This window comes from Salvelinus fontinalis, chromosome 7, assembly GCF_029448725.1.
Source record: "Salvelinus fontinalis isolate EN_2023a chromosome 7, ASM2944872v1, whole genome shotgun sequence".
NCBI lineage: Eukaryota > Metazoa > Chordata > Actinopteri > Salmoniformes > Salmonidae > Salvelinus > Salvelinus fontinalis.
In genome coordinates, this window is record NC_074671.1 from 52814045 (window position 1) to 52830597 (window position 16553).

Consider the following 16553-nt stretch of genomic DNA (forward strand, 5'->3'; position numbering starts at 1 on the left):
ACCAACGTGCAGTTTATGATGTGGAGGTGACAATATGAACGTGAATGGTCTTTGTCGTGCAAGTGTTCCCTTACTTTGAGTGTGGGACTTCAGTCTTAAGTACCCTGGAGCGACCTGTTATCTCTTGACCCATAAAGATCCACAGTAAAAAAACACCAACTCAAAGCTGGCACTCAGTTGTCAACAAATGTCCCAAGGTGTCTCTCTTTGTTTTGAATGTTTCATGCTCACTGGTTTGGGGAATGTGAATGCATGTGTATGGTGGAGACACGCATGCACGCACGCACACACACACACACACAGCATGCTCTGGTGTGGTTTGCCTCTGGACAACTGCATGTCTAGGGTGGTTATGCATGATGGTAATATCACCCCAAGTCAATGGATTCCGTGACACATCTGCCATGCAGGGCTCCAATACACAATGCCATCCAGCTGGTCAGTTCAGTGGTATACTGTATGTAGTGTCTCCTCTAATGCTGATTGTGACACGTAGCCTTTTGTTTTCCAGTGGTTGCGAGAGAAGACATAAGAGGAAGGACTCAAAGTTGGACAGGGAGACGAGTTTGTGATCCATACCGGCTTCGTCACCGTTCTGTGGAAAATACCTCCTGACGTGCCACACTCGACCACCTTTGAACTGTGCTGCGCCATGCGTTCTCGTCATGTAAGACTGTGTGTGTGTGCAACTCATGTAAATCTTTTAGAAACAGTGTTACCCTATGGAGGAACCAACAAACATTTACTGTGATTATTTTCTATGTATGTCAATGTATGGTGATACCAGCAACAGAGGAAGCAAGGAATTCATATTATTATGTGTATCTACCCGTGGGCCAATTTATTACAGATGTAGGATCTTAATTTGAGCAAGTTTTCTACAGCAGGAAAATAATCCTGAAGTAACATGAAATGTGTGGATTATAATTAATGGACATTTTTGTAAGGGCTGAACATATTTTCATAAGGTAAAATCAAGTCTGCAATTTTTTGGTGAAAATTACAAAACTTCAGAAGCCTTTTTAAACCGTAAATACACTACATGTTTTACAAGTATTTCTGCAACAGGGTGATCAAATTAAGATCCTACATCTGTATCAACCAAATGGTTTTTAAAGAAACTTTACTTTTTAACGGAATCGTTTGTATTTTGTATGTTTTTTTCTATTTTTTCAACATAGTAATCCTTAAAAAAAAATCTATTACAATATACAATGAAAATCTTGTTCATGGAATAAGCAATGTGTGTTTTGTTTTGTCATTTGACATCATTATCGGGTCTGTGCACTTAACGATACGAAAACAGTGTACTGTATATGTATCAAATTAAAGTGTTAAATGTACAATTTTTTTTCTTGAAAGCTCATTTGTAAAATTTTCGCTGACATTTCCCTTTAGATTTGTTGATAGTATGTTTTTCTCCATTACAGTGTGGAGGCAGGTCAGTGTTATATTTCAGGCATTGGGGACCATTACATTCCAGTTAGCATAGCAGCATAGCCCTGCCATTCTATACCTATTGGGAATGTGATTCCTATAGGGTTTTAACCATAGACTTACAAAGAACATCATGTAGTAATTTATAGGATCTCTGGTTTTAACGATCAAATTGTCTTTGAAGTCTTTAGATGACCGTGTAGAGATACAGTGCCTTCAGAAAGTATTCACACTGCTTGACTTTTCCCACATTTTGTTTCAGCCCGAATTTAAAATTAATAAAATTTAGATTTTTTTGTCACTGGCCTACACACAATACCCCATAATGTTAGTGGAATTATGTTTTTTTAAATTAACAAATTCATTCAAATGAAAAGCTAAAATGTATTGACTCAGGGAGTTGAATACTTATCTAATCAAGATATATTAGTTTTTTTTCTCATTTTTACAGATGTTTTTTTCATTTTTACAGATTTTATTCCAATTTGACAGAGTATTTTGTGTAGCTCTTTGACAAAAAAAATACAATTGAATCCATTTTAATCCCACTTTGTAACACAAAATGTGGAAAAAGTCAAGGAGTGTGAATACTTTCTGAAGGCACTGTATGTGTACATGTGTGTTCCACGGGCATACAAATGTGTTTTACCGGCATAATGCTCCAGTCACCCTGTCGGTACGTTATGTGATATCTTCTCCTGCATTCCAGTTTGTTTGACACCTACAAAGTGATGTTGTGTTCGGATTCTGAACTACCAGTAACTGTATTTAAATACCTGCACAAAGGTGAATCAAACTTAGCGGTGTCTTTCTACAGGATGTTGTGGTTAATTGATAGAAATGCAATAATAGCTTTGTGAGAAATGGCAAAATGTAATAAAGTGAAGACTCTTAACGATGTTTAATACATAGTATATTTTATTCATGTGTAAAATGTTACTAATATGTTACTAAAAACGTTGAATTGGGGTAACCGAAAACTTGTGATTTTTATGTTGTCGACGTCTATCCCATTGTACTGTGTTGTGATGGACTTTACTTATTAGAGAAATAATAACGAGTCAATATCAAATTTTGGCCACTTGTAGAAATCTGCCTTAAAATGTAGTATTGATAGCTGAAGACAAGTTGATGTTTAAGAATTTATCGACTCATCTGTGTAAAATGACCAATTCAGATATTTGTTGTTCTATTATAAATGTGATTTGTTATACGAGCGAAAGAGAAATGTACGAAACAATAAAGTGACTGAAAAATCCTTTCATTTGGTGAACGTTCATATCTTGGCCATCAACTTCTGTTCCGAGATGAAATGATACCAACACTCATTAACCCCTAACACATCACAGTTCAAAACCAAATCGCCAATGACATTACCTCCTTTTAATCTGCTCCAATAACTTGCCTCATATACAGTGCTCTCCACAGTCTCAATAAAGGAACCGGGCCTTATCCTTGGCCTTTGAGGAGCTGGGTGTCCTCTGCCTTTGGGGACATTTGTTAAGTGCCTTGATCAAGGGCACATCGGCAGATTTCTCAACTAGTTGACCCAGGGATTCAAACCAGCAACCTTTCGGTTTCTGGCCCAACACTCTTAACCGCTAGGCTACCTGTCGCTAGGCTACCTTCTGTGTGCTCTGATAGATGGCTTTGATCTGTTGGTTGTGCTCCACCAGGGCCTTTCTGAACAGCAGCACATGACACTCCAGGAACATGACCACACCGTGGATGGAGTGGATGGATGAGCCTGTCGGGTCACTCCACAGGCCTTGGTGTAGAAGAAACAGGCCTTCTCCCACTCACACAGAAGGGCATACCTAGGCCGAAACACCCCCTAGAACATAACCATGAGACCCAACCTATGGTAGTGGTCCTCTGTAGTTCAGTTAGTAGAGCATGGAGCTTGCAATGTCAGTTCGATTCCCGGGACCAACTATACGTAAAATGTATGCGCACATGACTAAGTCACTTTGGATAAAAATGTCAACTAAATGGCAATTATAATTATTATCCATTAGTTCCTTAACTAAGATATGTCACGTGGAGATTGTGTCCCACAGGGATGGAATATGCAACTTGCCTGAGTAGAGCAGGAAGTCAAAGCAGGCTGCATAGAGCCAGCCTTTAGCCGTGCTGATGCGGGTCCTGTTTCACAGGTACTCCAGACTCTGCATCAGCTGGACACACTCTTCATACCTGGGTATCATAGTACTCAACAGTAGATAAGGTACACATCCCAGTAAAAGAAACAAGTAGAAATAGTGCTTCACCTCAGTGTGAGGAGGACGGGTGTGTGAAGGACAGAGATCACCAACATGTCCAGGCCCTGGCGGTTCGTCAGCTTGCTGATTTGCTCTGCTCGGAGACCTGAGAAGTAGAACTTCTTTCAATACTGAAACTTTTTTGATATTTATTTTTTCTCTCTCCGTCTTGTCTCGCTTGCTTACACACTTATTTGTTTCAACCGAACACACGCTACCTCACCAATGCAACACACACATCCACTCCTCTCCTCTCCTCACTGGACGGAGTCGTGCAGGGCTCTGGAGTAGAGCTTGACGGTGGAGAGGGAGCGTATAAAGTAGCTGGTGAGGATCAGGCCCTCCATGCAGTCAGGCATCTCACAAGTTCCACACAGCATCCTCTCATAGATCTTACACCGGTCGTCCAGACCACTCAGCTGACAGTACTGGAGGTAGTCAACGCACGAGAAGATGGTCTAGAGACAGAGTAGGTGTGTCTGTGAGTGAGAGGGATGTTGAAGAGTGTATGGGTGACTGTATACCAGGGTTCCCCAACTGGCACCCCCCCCAAGTTTTAGGAGCAATTAAAAAATAATAGTTTGACAGTTTAAAAATGCCAGGAAATCAGCGGCAAGTGATTTTAATTTAAGAAATCTTTTCCCAAGTATTCCCACTCATTATAGAGAGAAATGTGATTGTATACAAATGTAAGGAAGGTTTGAAATGATTATGTTTTGGTCAAACATTATATTGTATCTGTTTGGGCTTCTTGCGGTCATTTTGCAGTCTACAAATTATTTGTAATTACTGTATGTTTCCAGCCCCCGACCATCCGCTCAAGAAAAAAATTGTTCCGCGGCTGAATCTAGTTCATGATCCCTGCTGTATACTCCCTCTCTCTTAAGGATGGAAGACACAGAAAATAATGTCAGAAAATCTATATTTCCTGAATGGTGTCTCTTTTTCCCTCTCTCCACCCTCAACACACTGAACCGTGTTGTGTTTGAGATTTTTACTGACCGACCAAACCCATTTCCCCCGTTTTTCTGTAAAAAACAGAGAAGCAGAGTAAACAACCACCTTGTTCTCCTCTGCAGTCTTCTGGGCCGAGTTCATCTCCCTAGTGATGGCCAGCAATGCTCTCCTCATGCAGCCGATCTGTCACATGTGTGACAGACAGCAGATCTGCTCGTGGAGGAACGCCAGCTTCTTCTCTCTTTGGACACCATGACAACAACAATAACATCTAAACAACAAAAAACTTTAAAAAGTGGAGCATGCACACGATTGTAAGATCCATTCAATTGTTTGTGGAGTGCCTACATCACCACTGTGCTAGAGTTTATTTTTATAAAACGTTTTACTGTTTGAGTTGAATGCAGATAAATGATTAAATTGTCGTTTGTGGCATGTTTTGTCGTCAATAAATGGAAAATAGTTGATATTATAGTGCTTGCTATATATAAAATATATATTAATTTGTTTAATCTTTATAGGGGCTTGTTGAACATAGAACACACCCAGGGTTGTCAACGTTCTTGGATCTGTAGCACAGACTCTTCATCTTCTCACAGACGTACTTCAGGGACATGGCCACGCGGTTCGTAGGGAGACGTCTGTTCAGGAGCCGTAGGGCGCTGGCAAACATGCTCTCAGCCTCCTCGATTTGGCCTGTGTTGTACAACACCTAAATGTACAATAAACTGTACACTTCACTTTGAGAAAAGCGTTATTTTGTATAAATGCAAATCATTATTATTATCCTTTTAGATTATAAATAACATTTCAGTGAACTCTTACCTCCCCTCTGAGACGGAAAACACAGGCTCTCTCAAAGTTGTTGATTTTCACTTTGACTTTCGGGTCGGCAGTCTTAAAGGCTGGCTTGCCCACTTTCAGATTATCAAGTATGATCTTGGCTCTGTTAAAATAGGATAGGGCCTGTGAGAGAGTACTTCTGTACGAGCGTGAACAGATCAGAAAAAAGTGCAAAGGACACACACACCTTGAGGTTGTTGGACAGGTAGGCCGAGGCTGCGGCGGTCTCTAGCAGGTAATAAAAGTTTTCGGGAACGTCGCCCACGCCCGTGCAGTGGCGCACCATGTGGCACAGCACACACTCCGTCACCTGGGCACACCTATACTTCCTGGTTCTGTCCACTGTGGTGTACTCATCTACCACAGAATCTAGTTCAACAAGAACTCGTCCTCCTCACTGAGGCACTCAAACACACAAATACATTTGTAATGGAATCAGCCCACTTGTCTTACTGGCCAGCTGATCTGGGACCAGGGGTAGAGTATAAAACCTTACCTGTTGGGACGCAAAGGGCTGACCTGGTTCAGTTGTATAGACTCTGAGAGGTGGAGAGGAGAACAACACCAACAGCACACGTCAAATCAACCCTCAATGGTTACTTAGATCAGCTGGTTATAGCGTCACTATTATCAATCTGCATGAGCGTGTGTGTGAAGTGTTTGTGTGTGTGTGTTTGGGCGAGCATGAGTGTTTGTGTCTGTCTCTCAGGGAGTGTTTGTGTGTGTTCCTCAGCTTGCGTGCGCTTCTCTAGCGGAGAGGTCAGTGGGCCCATCACTCACCCTTGGGGAGCCCCAGTGTACTTTGGCCTAGGAACAGGGCCTCCCCAGACTCTTGTATGTCGGTTGGATCTCGATGAGGTTGTTCCCTATAGCCGCCTTGTGGACGAAGATGAACTCGGCGATGTCGCAGTCCCTGCAGCGGTGGGCATGTTTGAGGAAGTAGCTGGCACAGAGTGAAAGTTTTCCTTGTCTGCGCTAGCCTCAGCTCCACTACTGACCTTCATGGACGTCTTCTTGGCTGTCCTGGACACAGTAGCAGTTGAGCGCGCCCCAGCACTCTGACTCCTTGGTGAGTTGCTGGGTGAACTGCTTGGGCTTGGAGTCGCACTCAAACGTGCCCGACTTGAACAGGGAGGCGAGCGACAGGTTGAGCTTGTCAGGGTTTTCTGACTCTGGCAGGATGTTGATGAGCATTTGCGTGGTGATGGTTTGGCCGATGATGGCAGCACACTTCGCCACCCTCTGTTATGCTGGCTACAGGTGGTCTAGGTGGGCCAGGGCCATACCTGAATAGAATTCACTTTTATTAGTAGCTCAGTTGGTAGAGCATGGCGCTTACAATGCCAGGATAGTGGGTTCGATTCCTGGGACCACCCATATGTAAAATGTATGCATGCATGACTAAGTCGCTTTGGATAAAAGCGTCCTCTAAATGGAATATATGATTATATTATTAGTAGGCCTATAGATATGCCTGGACAGAAAACATTCTTAATGATTTTAGTGTTTTATTTATGAGTCATTTCTATCAAATAAGACTAATGAGATGAGGTTGTAGTGTTTGGGGGCAGAATACAGTAACCCTGTACTACACCTTTCAATGTCAGAGAGATGGGAACTTTGTGGAATTTGGCAGCTTCTCCGACAAAACAGACCAAAGCACGGTCGACAAAATGGTCCAGCACTGTGATCTTGCAAGATTTCAACACGGATGCCTTGGGTGGCCCTGCAACCTTACAATGCAACCTTACAACCTTACAAACTGGGAAACCTGCCACTCATATATTCTCAGCCAATAGGTCTGTCTGTTTCACAGACAAGGGTGTTAATAGGCCGGGAGACCTGCCACTCAGACATTTTCAGCCAACAGATCCATCTTCCTACCCAACGCTCCGGCCCTGGCGTCGTCCTCTTGCCCCACCTGGCTGAGTTTGGAGCAGTGTACCACCAGGGTGGGCTCAGGGAACAGGATGTCTACGTTTTTAGCCTCATCCTCCTCCTCCACCTCCTCGACCATGATCAGATTGCCCAGATTACAGACTCTTCCAAGAGCTCCTCGCAGTAGTATGGAACTCCATGGCTTCTCTCCACCAGGAGCCTATAAAACAGATTACACTTTTCATTTCTACATATGTTTTTATAAGGTAACTCCGGCTTCTTCTGTGAGATATTCATGTAATGAGACAATGACAGCCTTAGAATGAGTCTTCATAAAATAGCTATACAGTCGACAAGCCAATTCAAAAGTGTACATTTAAGTAAATTACTTTTTACTTCCTCTGGATAACGGTGCTTCGGTTTAGTTTAGGTATTCACAACAGTCCCAATTCCCAAGCCATTGTCTTTGAGGAGTCTACGGTCAAATGCTTGTATTTGTCTTGTTTCACTGCATGTACAAGTGGGTAACCTGAACGTGTGTGAGGTGTGAAACTCCCAACTCCCCCTGAGACACCCTCGGAGAGTCGATATGTGTAATGTATGTGTATTCACACAGTGTGTGTGTGCGTGTTTGTGTACACGTACAGCTCCACCTCGCTAGGGATGCGGACCACCCCCAGGATCTGGCAGGCTAGCTGGGCGATGACGGGGAGCTCCAGCCCAGGCAGGTTAAGGTAGAGGGTCCAGGGGTCCTTGATGATGCGGCTAAGCTCCGGGAAGGGCCCGCTCTGACTGGTGTGGGGGAGGAGGGCCATACACACCAGACCCGAGGCTCTTTCACATGCTTCGAGCAGGAGGGCCAATGAGGCTTGAGCCACAAAGTGAGCCTGGTCCAGCACATATGCGGACGGCTCGTCCTCGGGGAACTGGACAGACCACACACACGTAGTTATCACGTATCAATTGATTTCTAAGTCATCAAACAATCAATTGCCGCCTAAGTCATGTTTTTACATCATCCACGTTATTATCTTCCACAGTACATTGCAAAACAACTCCAGAAAGTAGTTCCTCATCTTCTTGTTCTTCTTGACTGTCCATGAGTGACATCCTTAGACACAGGAAACTAAAAGCATAGAAGAGATCTTACAGAAAAGATCCATCTACCCTCGTTAGCTACTACGAAACAGAATAATAACTTTCAGAGAAGGAACGTTCAGAGATCTCACCTACCTTGACTAGCAGGATACCATTGAGAAGGCAGACGTTCTGCCTCATCTTTGGGTCTAGGATCTTGGTGAGGAGGACATCCTCTCGCTCGGCGTTGCTCTTACAGTTCTGCACTGACCTGACTCCATCCTTGGCTGTTCTGTATACCCCCTCAGCCAGCAGGCGGCACTTTCCACAGCCGTTAGCCCCTCGCAGATCAAAACATTGTTTTAGTTGTTGTGACCGGGCAGCCCTGGCCTCCAAGAAGCCCTTCAGCATGCCGGAGTACACTTCCATTTCTTTCTCTCGGCCTCGGGAGCATTTGAGCGCATCATATCATTCAAATCAACGTGATCTTCCACGATGAATGCATGTCCTTCATAATCGTCAATACTTGAGAAAACTCACCCAAAAGAGGATACCCCTCCTCTCTCTCAACGGACATAGGTGCTTTACCAACAGTTCTGGAGATGACATTTTGTTTAATAAGTATGTATGTTCTTATTACAATTGCAATATGTCTCACTATGTAGCATTTCAATAGAAGAAAGCCACAACAATACACAGAATTATCTAACATGACAATAGTACAGTGCTCAATATGAAAGTGAGTAGGAGTCACGAGTTAATGGACTATAAATGATGTTGGTCACATCAGATGGTCGTACATCTGATGTTTATTGGTCATGAACTGATATAGGACTCCAGTGTTCTTGACTCCCCTTCATGGCTTTCTTGGGCAGCTCGTTCAAATAAAACGCGGGCAGTTCTGAGTAGTAGCAAGTCTCGCTGTCGCGTGACACCACCCCGGGGTTGTGCATCATCAGCCGTGACGCCAGGTTCACCTTACGACCAATCACTAACAGCAAAGGACACAGAAGGTAGAGTTCAAAGTTCGTAGGTCAAACTGGTAAAACTTGTACAAAATCTGAACACAATAGTATGCGAGTTCAAATAATATAAAAGGTGCTACAACAAGTTATAGTAAGGTGGCAGTGGCAAAGCACAGTTCTACCTGAGAGTTCAAGACGATGTCAAGGGGATTGTACCTGTGTATTCATGCCTCACTGGATGTCCTACTACACCACAGAATATTGGACCTGTGGTTACTCCAACAGAGACAGTCCTGTTGGACAACATTGGACCTTTTGTTAACTACCTATACAACATATTGCACTCAAGTGTAATACAGATGTAGGATCTTAATTTGAGCCAGTTTGCTAGAGCAGGAAAATAGTCCTGTAGCAACAGGAAATGTGAATTATTATGTGGATTGTAATTCATAGACATTTTTGTAGGAGTTGATACATTTTTCATTAGGGAAAATCAAGTCTGAAATTTCAAAGTGGAAATTACACACTTCAGAAGCCTTTTTAAACCTTAAATACACTACAAGTTTAAAATGTCCTGCAACAGGGTGATCAAATTAAAATCCTACATCTGTAGCTTGATAAAAAGTAAAGGCATGTAGTCCTAGAATATTAGGCTGAAATGGGCCTTACTTGAGGTTTCGCATCTCTTTCTGGCAAAGGTCATGAGGCGTGGGCACTCTCATCCTCCCGCTTGTCCCCAGGGAGCCCAAACAGACAGAGGAAAGTACAGCCCTGCAACATACTCCTTGTTATTTAAAAACATACAGTGGGTTTGACTGAAGAAGAAAGTATTGGTGAGTGCCCCCGTTTTTCTCATTGCCACCGGGAACAGGGAACTGCTGGGGTGTATTCATTAGTTCACACCGTACCAAAACGTTTTGCAACAACGTGTTTCTTATTGTACAAGTTCAGGTTAGTCCCTCCCAGTTTCATCCCGTTTGCTTTCATTTGGTTCCTAGTGAATAAACCCCCAGGATTCCACCTTGAATAAACCACTAACTGACCTTGTCAAACATGAACACTTTGTTGACCCTCCTGTGGTGCTTGACTATCTGCTGACCGATGCCAATGGCAGCCTGGTGGATGGTCATACACTGCTCCTGGTCACTCTCTCCTCCCTTGAACTGCATGTTGACAAACACTATGGTGGCCGGGCGCATCTCAGACAGATACCCCAGAGGCTAGTCGTCATCTATCTAATGAGGGAGGAGAGGTCAGAATAGAAAACCATGGTTACGTTCCAGTGACCATACTAGCATACTTATTAGAATGTTTGCTCAATACATTTCTTAATTCTAGGTAAGTAGTAGTGTGGACGTTAAAACCGCGCCTACATTTACACATTCACAAATACATGATTCTGATTTTGAAAAACAAAATTGTTTTTGTAAATAAAGATGACGGTAGTAGGCAGGTTCTTACGTTCTGCAAAACCGTTTTCATTATGTACTTCCGTAAAGTTTTCTCAAACTCTGCGTTTGGCATCAGTCGAGATGCTCTCCTCACACAATCTGTAGACCAAAAAAAGGACTGGTTAGGCTGTTACAACACAACCATGCAAGTAGAAATATCACAGGCTGATATCTAGCTACTCTCTTTACTGTACCTCTTGTCACTTTTTCATGCTCTACAGACGTTCCTATTGAATCCTGGTACTTCTCAACAGAGAAACTGGGCTCTCGCTTGATGTATCGCACCTGCATTGAATGACCCTATTTACATACAGTCATCTAGCGACCACCCACCTACTTGAACCTGCATTTGTCATAGCTGTATCCATCTATCCCCTACACACACCTTCACGGCTCTCTCGTTCTCTATGGGGTCAATGGCGATGTTGTCCCTCTCACATCTCACATAGTTCCCAGGCTAGGTGACAAGATGATTGTGCTGGCCACCACCAACCCCTCTGCCAGCCGCACCTCGTACCACCGCCCGGGCCAATCACCACAAAGTACTGACTGATCTCGTCTCCTACGATTACCTTGGAGAGCTTCCCAGCAGATATACCTTGGGACAGCAGAGGATAAAGGGTATCATATTTGAGGTTCTAGTTGCCTATGAAGTCAAGTGTAGCCGGATAATCAGGGCACAAATTCGCAATGCGTAGAGTACTGATCTAGGATCAGGTCCCCCTTATTCAAATCAAAATGAAATCAAATTCTATTCATACACATATTTAGAAGATGTTATTGCAGGTGCAGTGAAATGCAAGTGTTCCTTATGATTTCAAAGGAAAAACTGATCCTAGATCTGCACTCTTTGTGAATACAGGCCCTGGTGTTATAGCACCAACATGTCTCTCAGCCTGTATGAGACTCAGACAACGACCTATTTTAACTTTCAGCTGACAGCCCACTTCTGTCTCCCGGATTCCACACTGGTCCTAGATGTTGAGGCTGCATTTGACCACCAGGGAGATTACTTCACTGAGCTGGACCCTCTCCACCGTCCATAGAGCCAAGATGGCATCGCCTGTGATTAAAAGTTGCTTGGCCATGACGAGTAGAATAGTACTGTAGCTAGGAATTGTGATCATGGTGAATCTTTGTCTTAAAGCTGAGAGGGAAGCCTATTGTTACCTGCATAATTCATAATATCTCCCCCAGCATCAAGGATATCTGAAATACAGGCAACAAACATTGCTTGGTAATATTTTTTTTTAGACTAACTTAGTCTAAGTTAAGTTAACTAACGGTACATCAGGTTAGATGGATATTGTATTGCTTTAACTTAATGAAACCACAGCTAATTTACGACTGACTGTTTCCCCAATGTAGCTGTTGAGTGTGCGTGTCAACTCGTCTGCTCCATAGTCTTTTTTGCTACTCAAACTGAATTTCTCAGTCAGATTAGTGAAGCCTAAAAAATATACAAAATGGATTAGTTGACTTCTAGCTAGTGGGTTAGCAAACGTTAGCTAGCTAGCTTCTAAATGTAGATCGAAACGGGATTCCAGCTCATGTTAGCTAGCGAGATAGCTAATGTAGCTAGCTAAATTACTGAGATTAGTTTGCCTGATACATCCGCGAAGAGAAGGACTCCATGAAAGTTCTCTGCGTAGAGGGTATCGTTAATGAGGGTGCTGTAGACAACAAGATCAGGTACATGGGCAGCTATTTTGCACGAGTCCTCTATCTCACCCTCTCCCTTTATCCAACCAATTTTAGCTGTAGTTTAGGGGCATCATGTTTTTCCGTTGAGCTAATCTGAACAGTCGTTTTTTTCCGTCAACGTTCTAGAATTCAGCTGTTCACTAAAAACTCTGGTTCACCAATTCAAAAAGAAGAAGCTATTATAAGTATTTTTTATAACTAAAAAGGACGTTACTTGAATGCCATGCATTTCGGTTTCAGAACCATGGACAGAGCTTCTTTGAGACGCAAAACCACAGTTTCTCAACTCTAGTCGAGTACATAAACTACTATCATTGGCACAACAGTTGAATGTTGTGATGGGGTTTTTTCAGCACCATGAACTGAAATAGTTTGGGATTCCATTGGTATGGATGCATGGCTAGTCAAAAACATAGTACAGCAAACACAATGAAAGAGTTTAATTTTGCAGAGCAGGTTTTGATACATATGGGATAAAAAACAAATTCACACAAATGTTACCAGATAGTTTTGCACATTATATCTGAGTTTTTACCATGTTCCCTTTCTTTCAACATTACAAATATAGAAAATAATGTTAATTTATAGAAAAATATTTGTATAATTTGACAACTGACCTGATGCATTATGCACCACAAAGTTAAGGAAGAATACATGATCTGTTTTTTTTTTATCACATAATGTAGAGTAAACAATCTAAGTATTTCCAACATTGTATCAACATTACAACAATGCTAAGCAGTATGGCTTTTTAAGTATGGCTTTTAGTTTTTGTCAAGGTTTATCATTTGTAGCACAGTATCCACGTTTCTCTTGAACAAGGAAGCGTTTGTCTTCTTTCAATGATCTTCTTGACGTTTGTTACTGAAATAAACAATAAACCAAATGATCAATCTGTGACACCATACAGTAACATCGTTTAGTGGGAGAGAGAAAGATACAGAGAAAAAGAGAGTGACAACAAAAAACTATTGATCAAATATTGATGTAGGCAAGACACTCCGTTTACAAACGTGTCTAAAATGGCACCATATGCACTCGTTTTAATCAGAGCCTTGGTGCACTATATAGGGAATATGGTACCCTTTCATACAGGTTCTGGTTGTGTTCTGATGTTTACCTTTTCCCTGAGGTTTTGGAGGTCATGACCCAGAGTAAATACTCTTTGGCAGCCAAGCTGTCTAGCACCTTGTTCACGTCGCTGGTGAAGCTCCCATCTACATGTCTTCTGCTCATTGGACCATTCCTGCTCTCCTCTGCAGATCTAGGTACAGTACACAAGATAACACACACTTGTCAGTGGTTCCAAACACAATGCTTCCACACAAAATACTTCCACACTCAATACTTCCACACACAATACTTCTGTACACAATTACCAACCACGTTGGGTTAAACTTTTAGTCGGCTGAAGCAAGAATACAAATTTTCTTCAGGAAATGTACCCTTTTCTAGTTGCGCCTTATGACTATTGGATGATTTCGGAAGTAGTGATCTGTAGCTGTAGTCATTCATTGTGCATTAGAGGACACCTTTGTTCCCTGAACAGGTGTTTATGCACACAGCAACTGTGTGATACGCTCTCTTCCAACGAGGTCAACACAGTCATCCGAGGGGAAAATATCAATAAATGTATCAATAAATGCAGAGCATAGGTTAATGGGATTTATTGGGCACGACCACATGAAATGTCAACACAGGCCTTAAGAAAGCAGAAAGCAGCGGTGCGGCAATGGATAAATTAACTAAGTTGTTGACTATCTTTTCTCTCTCTCTTCTTCTCGCGTCAGACATGACACACAAGATGTTGGTACTGTAGGGTGAAGGGAAGCCTACTCTCGTCTGGCCCGTCCTGATTTGAGCCAGGAAACAAAGTCCTTGGCCGCCTGGTCCTGTAGGTAGGTGCTCACGTCGCTGGTGTAGGTCCCATCGGCATGTCGTTTGGATGGACCACTAGATGGAGGTAGAGAGGAAATGGTGTGATGGATACAAAACTCCACTCAACCAAGTATAGTACTGTGAAATCATTCTGGCTCAGCTAAAATAGCCTCTGAGTTCTTATAACTGTTGTTCACTAACTTTGCTAGTAAAACCCTCAAATATTGTATTTTAAGTGTATTTATTGATATAGAAGTTGAGGATAAGTTGATAATGAAAATGGATGGGTGGTATTACTTTCAAAGTGATGAGTAGTGTTAATAAAATCAAGATACTTTGTTTGACTTGGAAGTACTGTGTATATGAATATGTTGCTCAGTTCATTACTATCCTTTCTCTGTATGTACAAACAATGCCATAATTTACATGGTGCTTTAGACAAAAATTTTTGGGATGAAGTTTAAATCTGTAATATCTCCATCCAAATCTTTGATTGTTCAACTCAAGATATACAGTATTCATCACAGTAATAGTTTCCAAAAGACTGAACTGTCCTGGTTTTCATTATGAAAAATATATTATTATTTCTACACCCCGCAGTATAATATCAGTCATAAGCCTAACAATATATAATATTACTCTGTTGAAACACTCACCCCCTCCTCTTGGAGTTCATAAGCCATTGAACAAAGTCCTGAGCCATTCTTTCTTCCTGGTATTTACTGTAGTCGTTAGAGAAGGTTCCCTCGGAATGTCTATTCATGTTAGATACGCCCATCAAATCCTCCAATAGTGGGCCTGCTGTCTCTAAGCTACAGGAGAAGAAGAATCTTTAATGCTGAAATTATGCTGATAGATGCCTCATCATAGTCTACTTTTGATTGACAGTTGCTGTTGGATACGTGTACATTATGTGTTAAACACTAGTCATTCCATCTGTAGTCTACGTTGATACTGTGCGTTGTGTGCTTTTTTTCCCCTATGATATGTTCTGAAAATATTTGTTAAAATATCCCATGGAAAATTGGGATCATTTCCCCCCATGGAAAATATAACATTTTTGAGCTGTACCTTGAGTTGTCCTCAGCCTCTTGTAGAGGCACTTGCCAACTGCTCTGTACAATGACCATGAGGAGAACACCAGCCAGGGAGTGGATGCCAAACATTGTGACCTGCAGACAGAACCACAATTTAGTAACTTAGCCGAAGACAGCCATGTACATTTTACATTGACAAGCAAAAGGCTCCATATCAATCATACATCCATTGACAAAATCAAAGGTTTTGTTCACAATGGAAAAACAAATCCAGTTTTGAAACAGATTTTCCTAAATCAATTAAGACGTGTCCTGGCTGCAAGAAACTCACCTGTTCCTGTTAATGTGCGGGTAGAAGAGATGAAATGTGTGTCTGAAAGGGAGTGATCCTCTGCTTCAGTCCTGGTTCCTTGTGGTTGTATCTTGGTGATCTGACTGGCTGTGGGGGTCTTATATAGCATGGCCATGAGGCCGGGTCTGCTCCGGTGGCCCAATCCTCCCGCTCTCCCACTCTGTTACACCCATTTGTTACTCTCAATCCATTACACAGGGCCCCGTTTGGTTGCAGTGGATTAACTCGCAATGAAACGTCTGTTTAAAATGGAAGATGTGGCATTATCCATGCGAGAAAACAGCTGTCACTTAGGTGTAGAAATCAAACAAGATGACATCCTGTCAAATAGTGTGTGTGTGTGTGTTTACTGTAAATGGGAAGCTGAGTCAGGGTTTGTGGATTATATTAACTATGATAGAATCAGAGATGGAAACTATTTTTGGGGTGTTTTTCCTTTGGTCACCCATTTAAGACAAGAACATTTCCATTGTGGGTCCTGTTGATCATCCCCTTTCAGATAACATGAATTCATGTGTTATTCAAAGCCTATACCTGCATTACCACTTACTGAATGTACTTATAAACCATTTACAGATGATATCAAATGATTATGTCTGTAAAGGCAGTCAATGTTGTTCTCCTCCTCAAACGAGGAGGAGCATGGATAGGACCAAGATGCGGATTGAGGGAAATAAGCCATCTTTTAATGAAAACAGCAAACAAGACACTAC

The 16553-nt window shown here is 42.2% G+C and overlaps 2 protein-coding genes and 1 pseudogene across 4 annotated transcripts in view; 1 reads left to right on the forward strand and 2 right to left on the reverse strand.

The window, feature by feature from the left end:
- The window catches only part of LOC129859659 (sodium-driven chloride bicarbonate exchanger-like), a 46876-nt gene extending 44181 nt beyond the window's left edge, over positions 1 to 2695 (forward strand). For all 3 annotated transcript variants that reach the window (XM_055929708.1, XM_055929709.1, XM_055929710.1), the window contains one exon: positions 512 to 2695. In XM_055929708.1, coding sequence (XP_055785683.1) covers positions 512 to 572 — 61 coding nt within the window. In that variant the 3' untranslated portion in view covers positions 573 to 2695. The remainder of the gene's footprint in view (positions 1 to 511) is intronic.
- Positions 2696 to 3053: 358 nt separating this feature from the next.
- On the reverse strand, positions 3054 to 13130 carry LOC129860080 (adenylate cyclase type 10-like; annotated as a pseudogene).
- LOC129858852 (glucagon-1) lies at positions 13000 to 15904 on the reverse strand. The gene is made up of 6 exons (XM_055928088.1): positions 15820 to 15904; positions 15523 to 15623; positions 15108 to 15263; positions 14410 to 14526; positions 13694 to 13837; positions 13000 to 13437 (listed from the first exon to the last, which is right to left on the reverse strand). The coding sequence occupies exons 2-6, from the start codon at positions 15615 to 15617 to the stop codon at positions 13413 to 13415; spliced, it is 537 nt and encodes a 178-aa protein (XP_055784063.1). The 5' UTR covers positions 15618 to 15623; positions 15820 to 15904; the 3' UTR covers positions 13000 to 13412.
- Between the last annotated feature and the right edge of the window lie 649 nt (positions 15905 to 16553).

Coding starts and splice junctions, on each gene's coding strand:
- LOC129858852 (XM_055928088.1), bottom strand. CDS start 15,617: ATGTTTGGCATCCACTCCCTGGCTGGTGTTCTCCTCATGGTCATTGTA. Junction 14,527..15,107: donor ATGAACTCCAAGAGGAGGGG/GTGAGTGTTTCA, acceptor ACCTCCATCTAG/TGGTCCATCCAAACGACATG. Junction 13,838..14,409: donor TCAGGACGGGCCAGACGAGA/GTAGGCTTCCCT, acceptor TACTGTACCTAG/ATCTGCAGAGGAGAGCAGGA.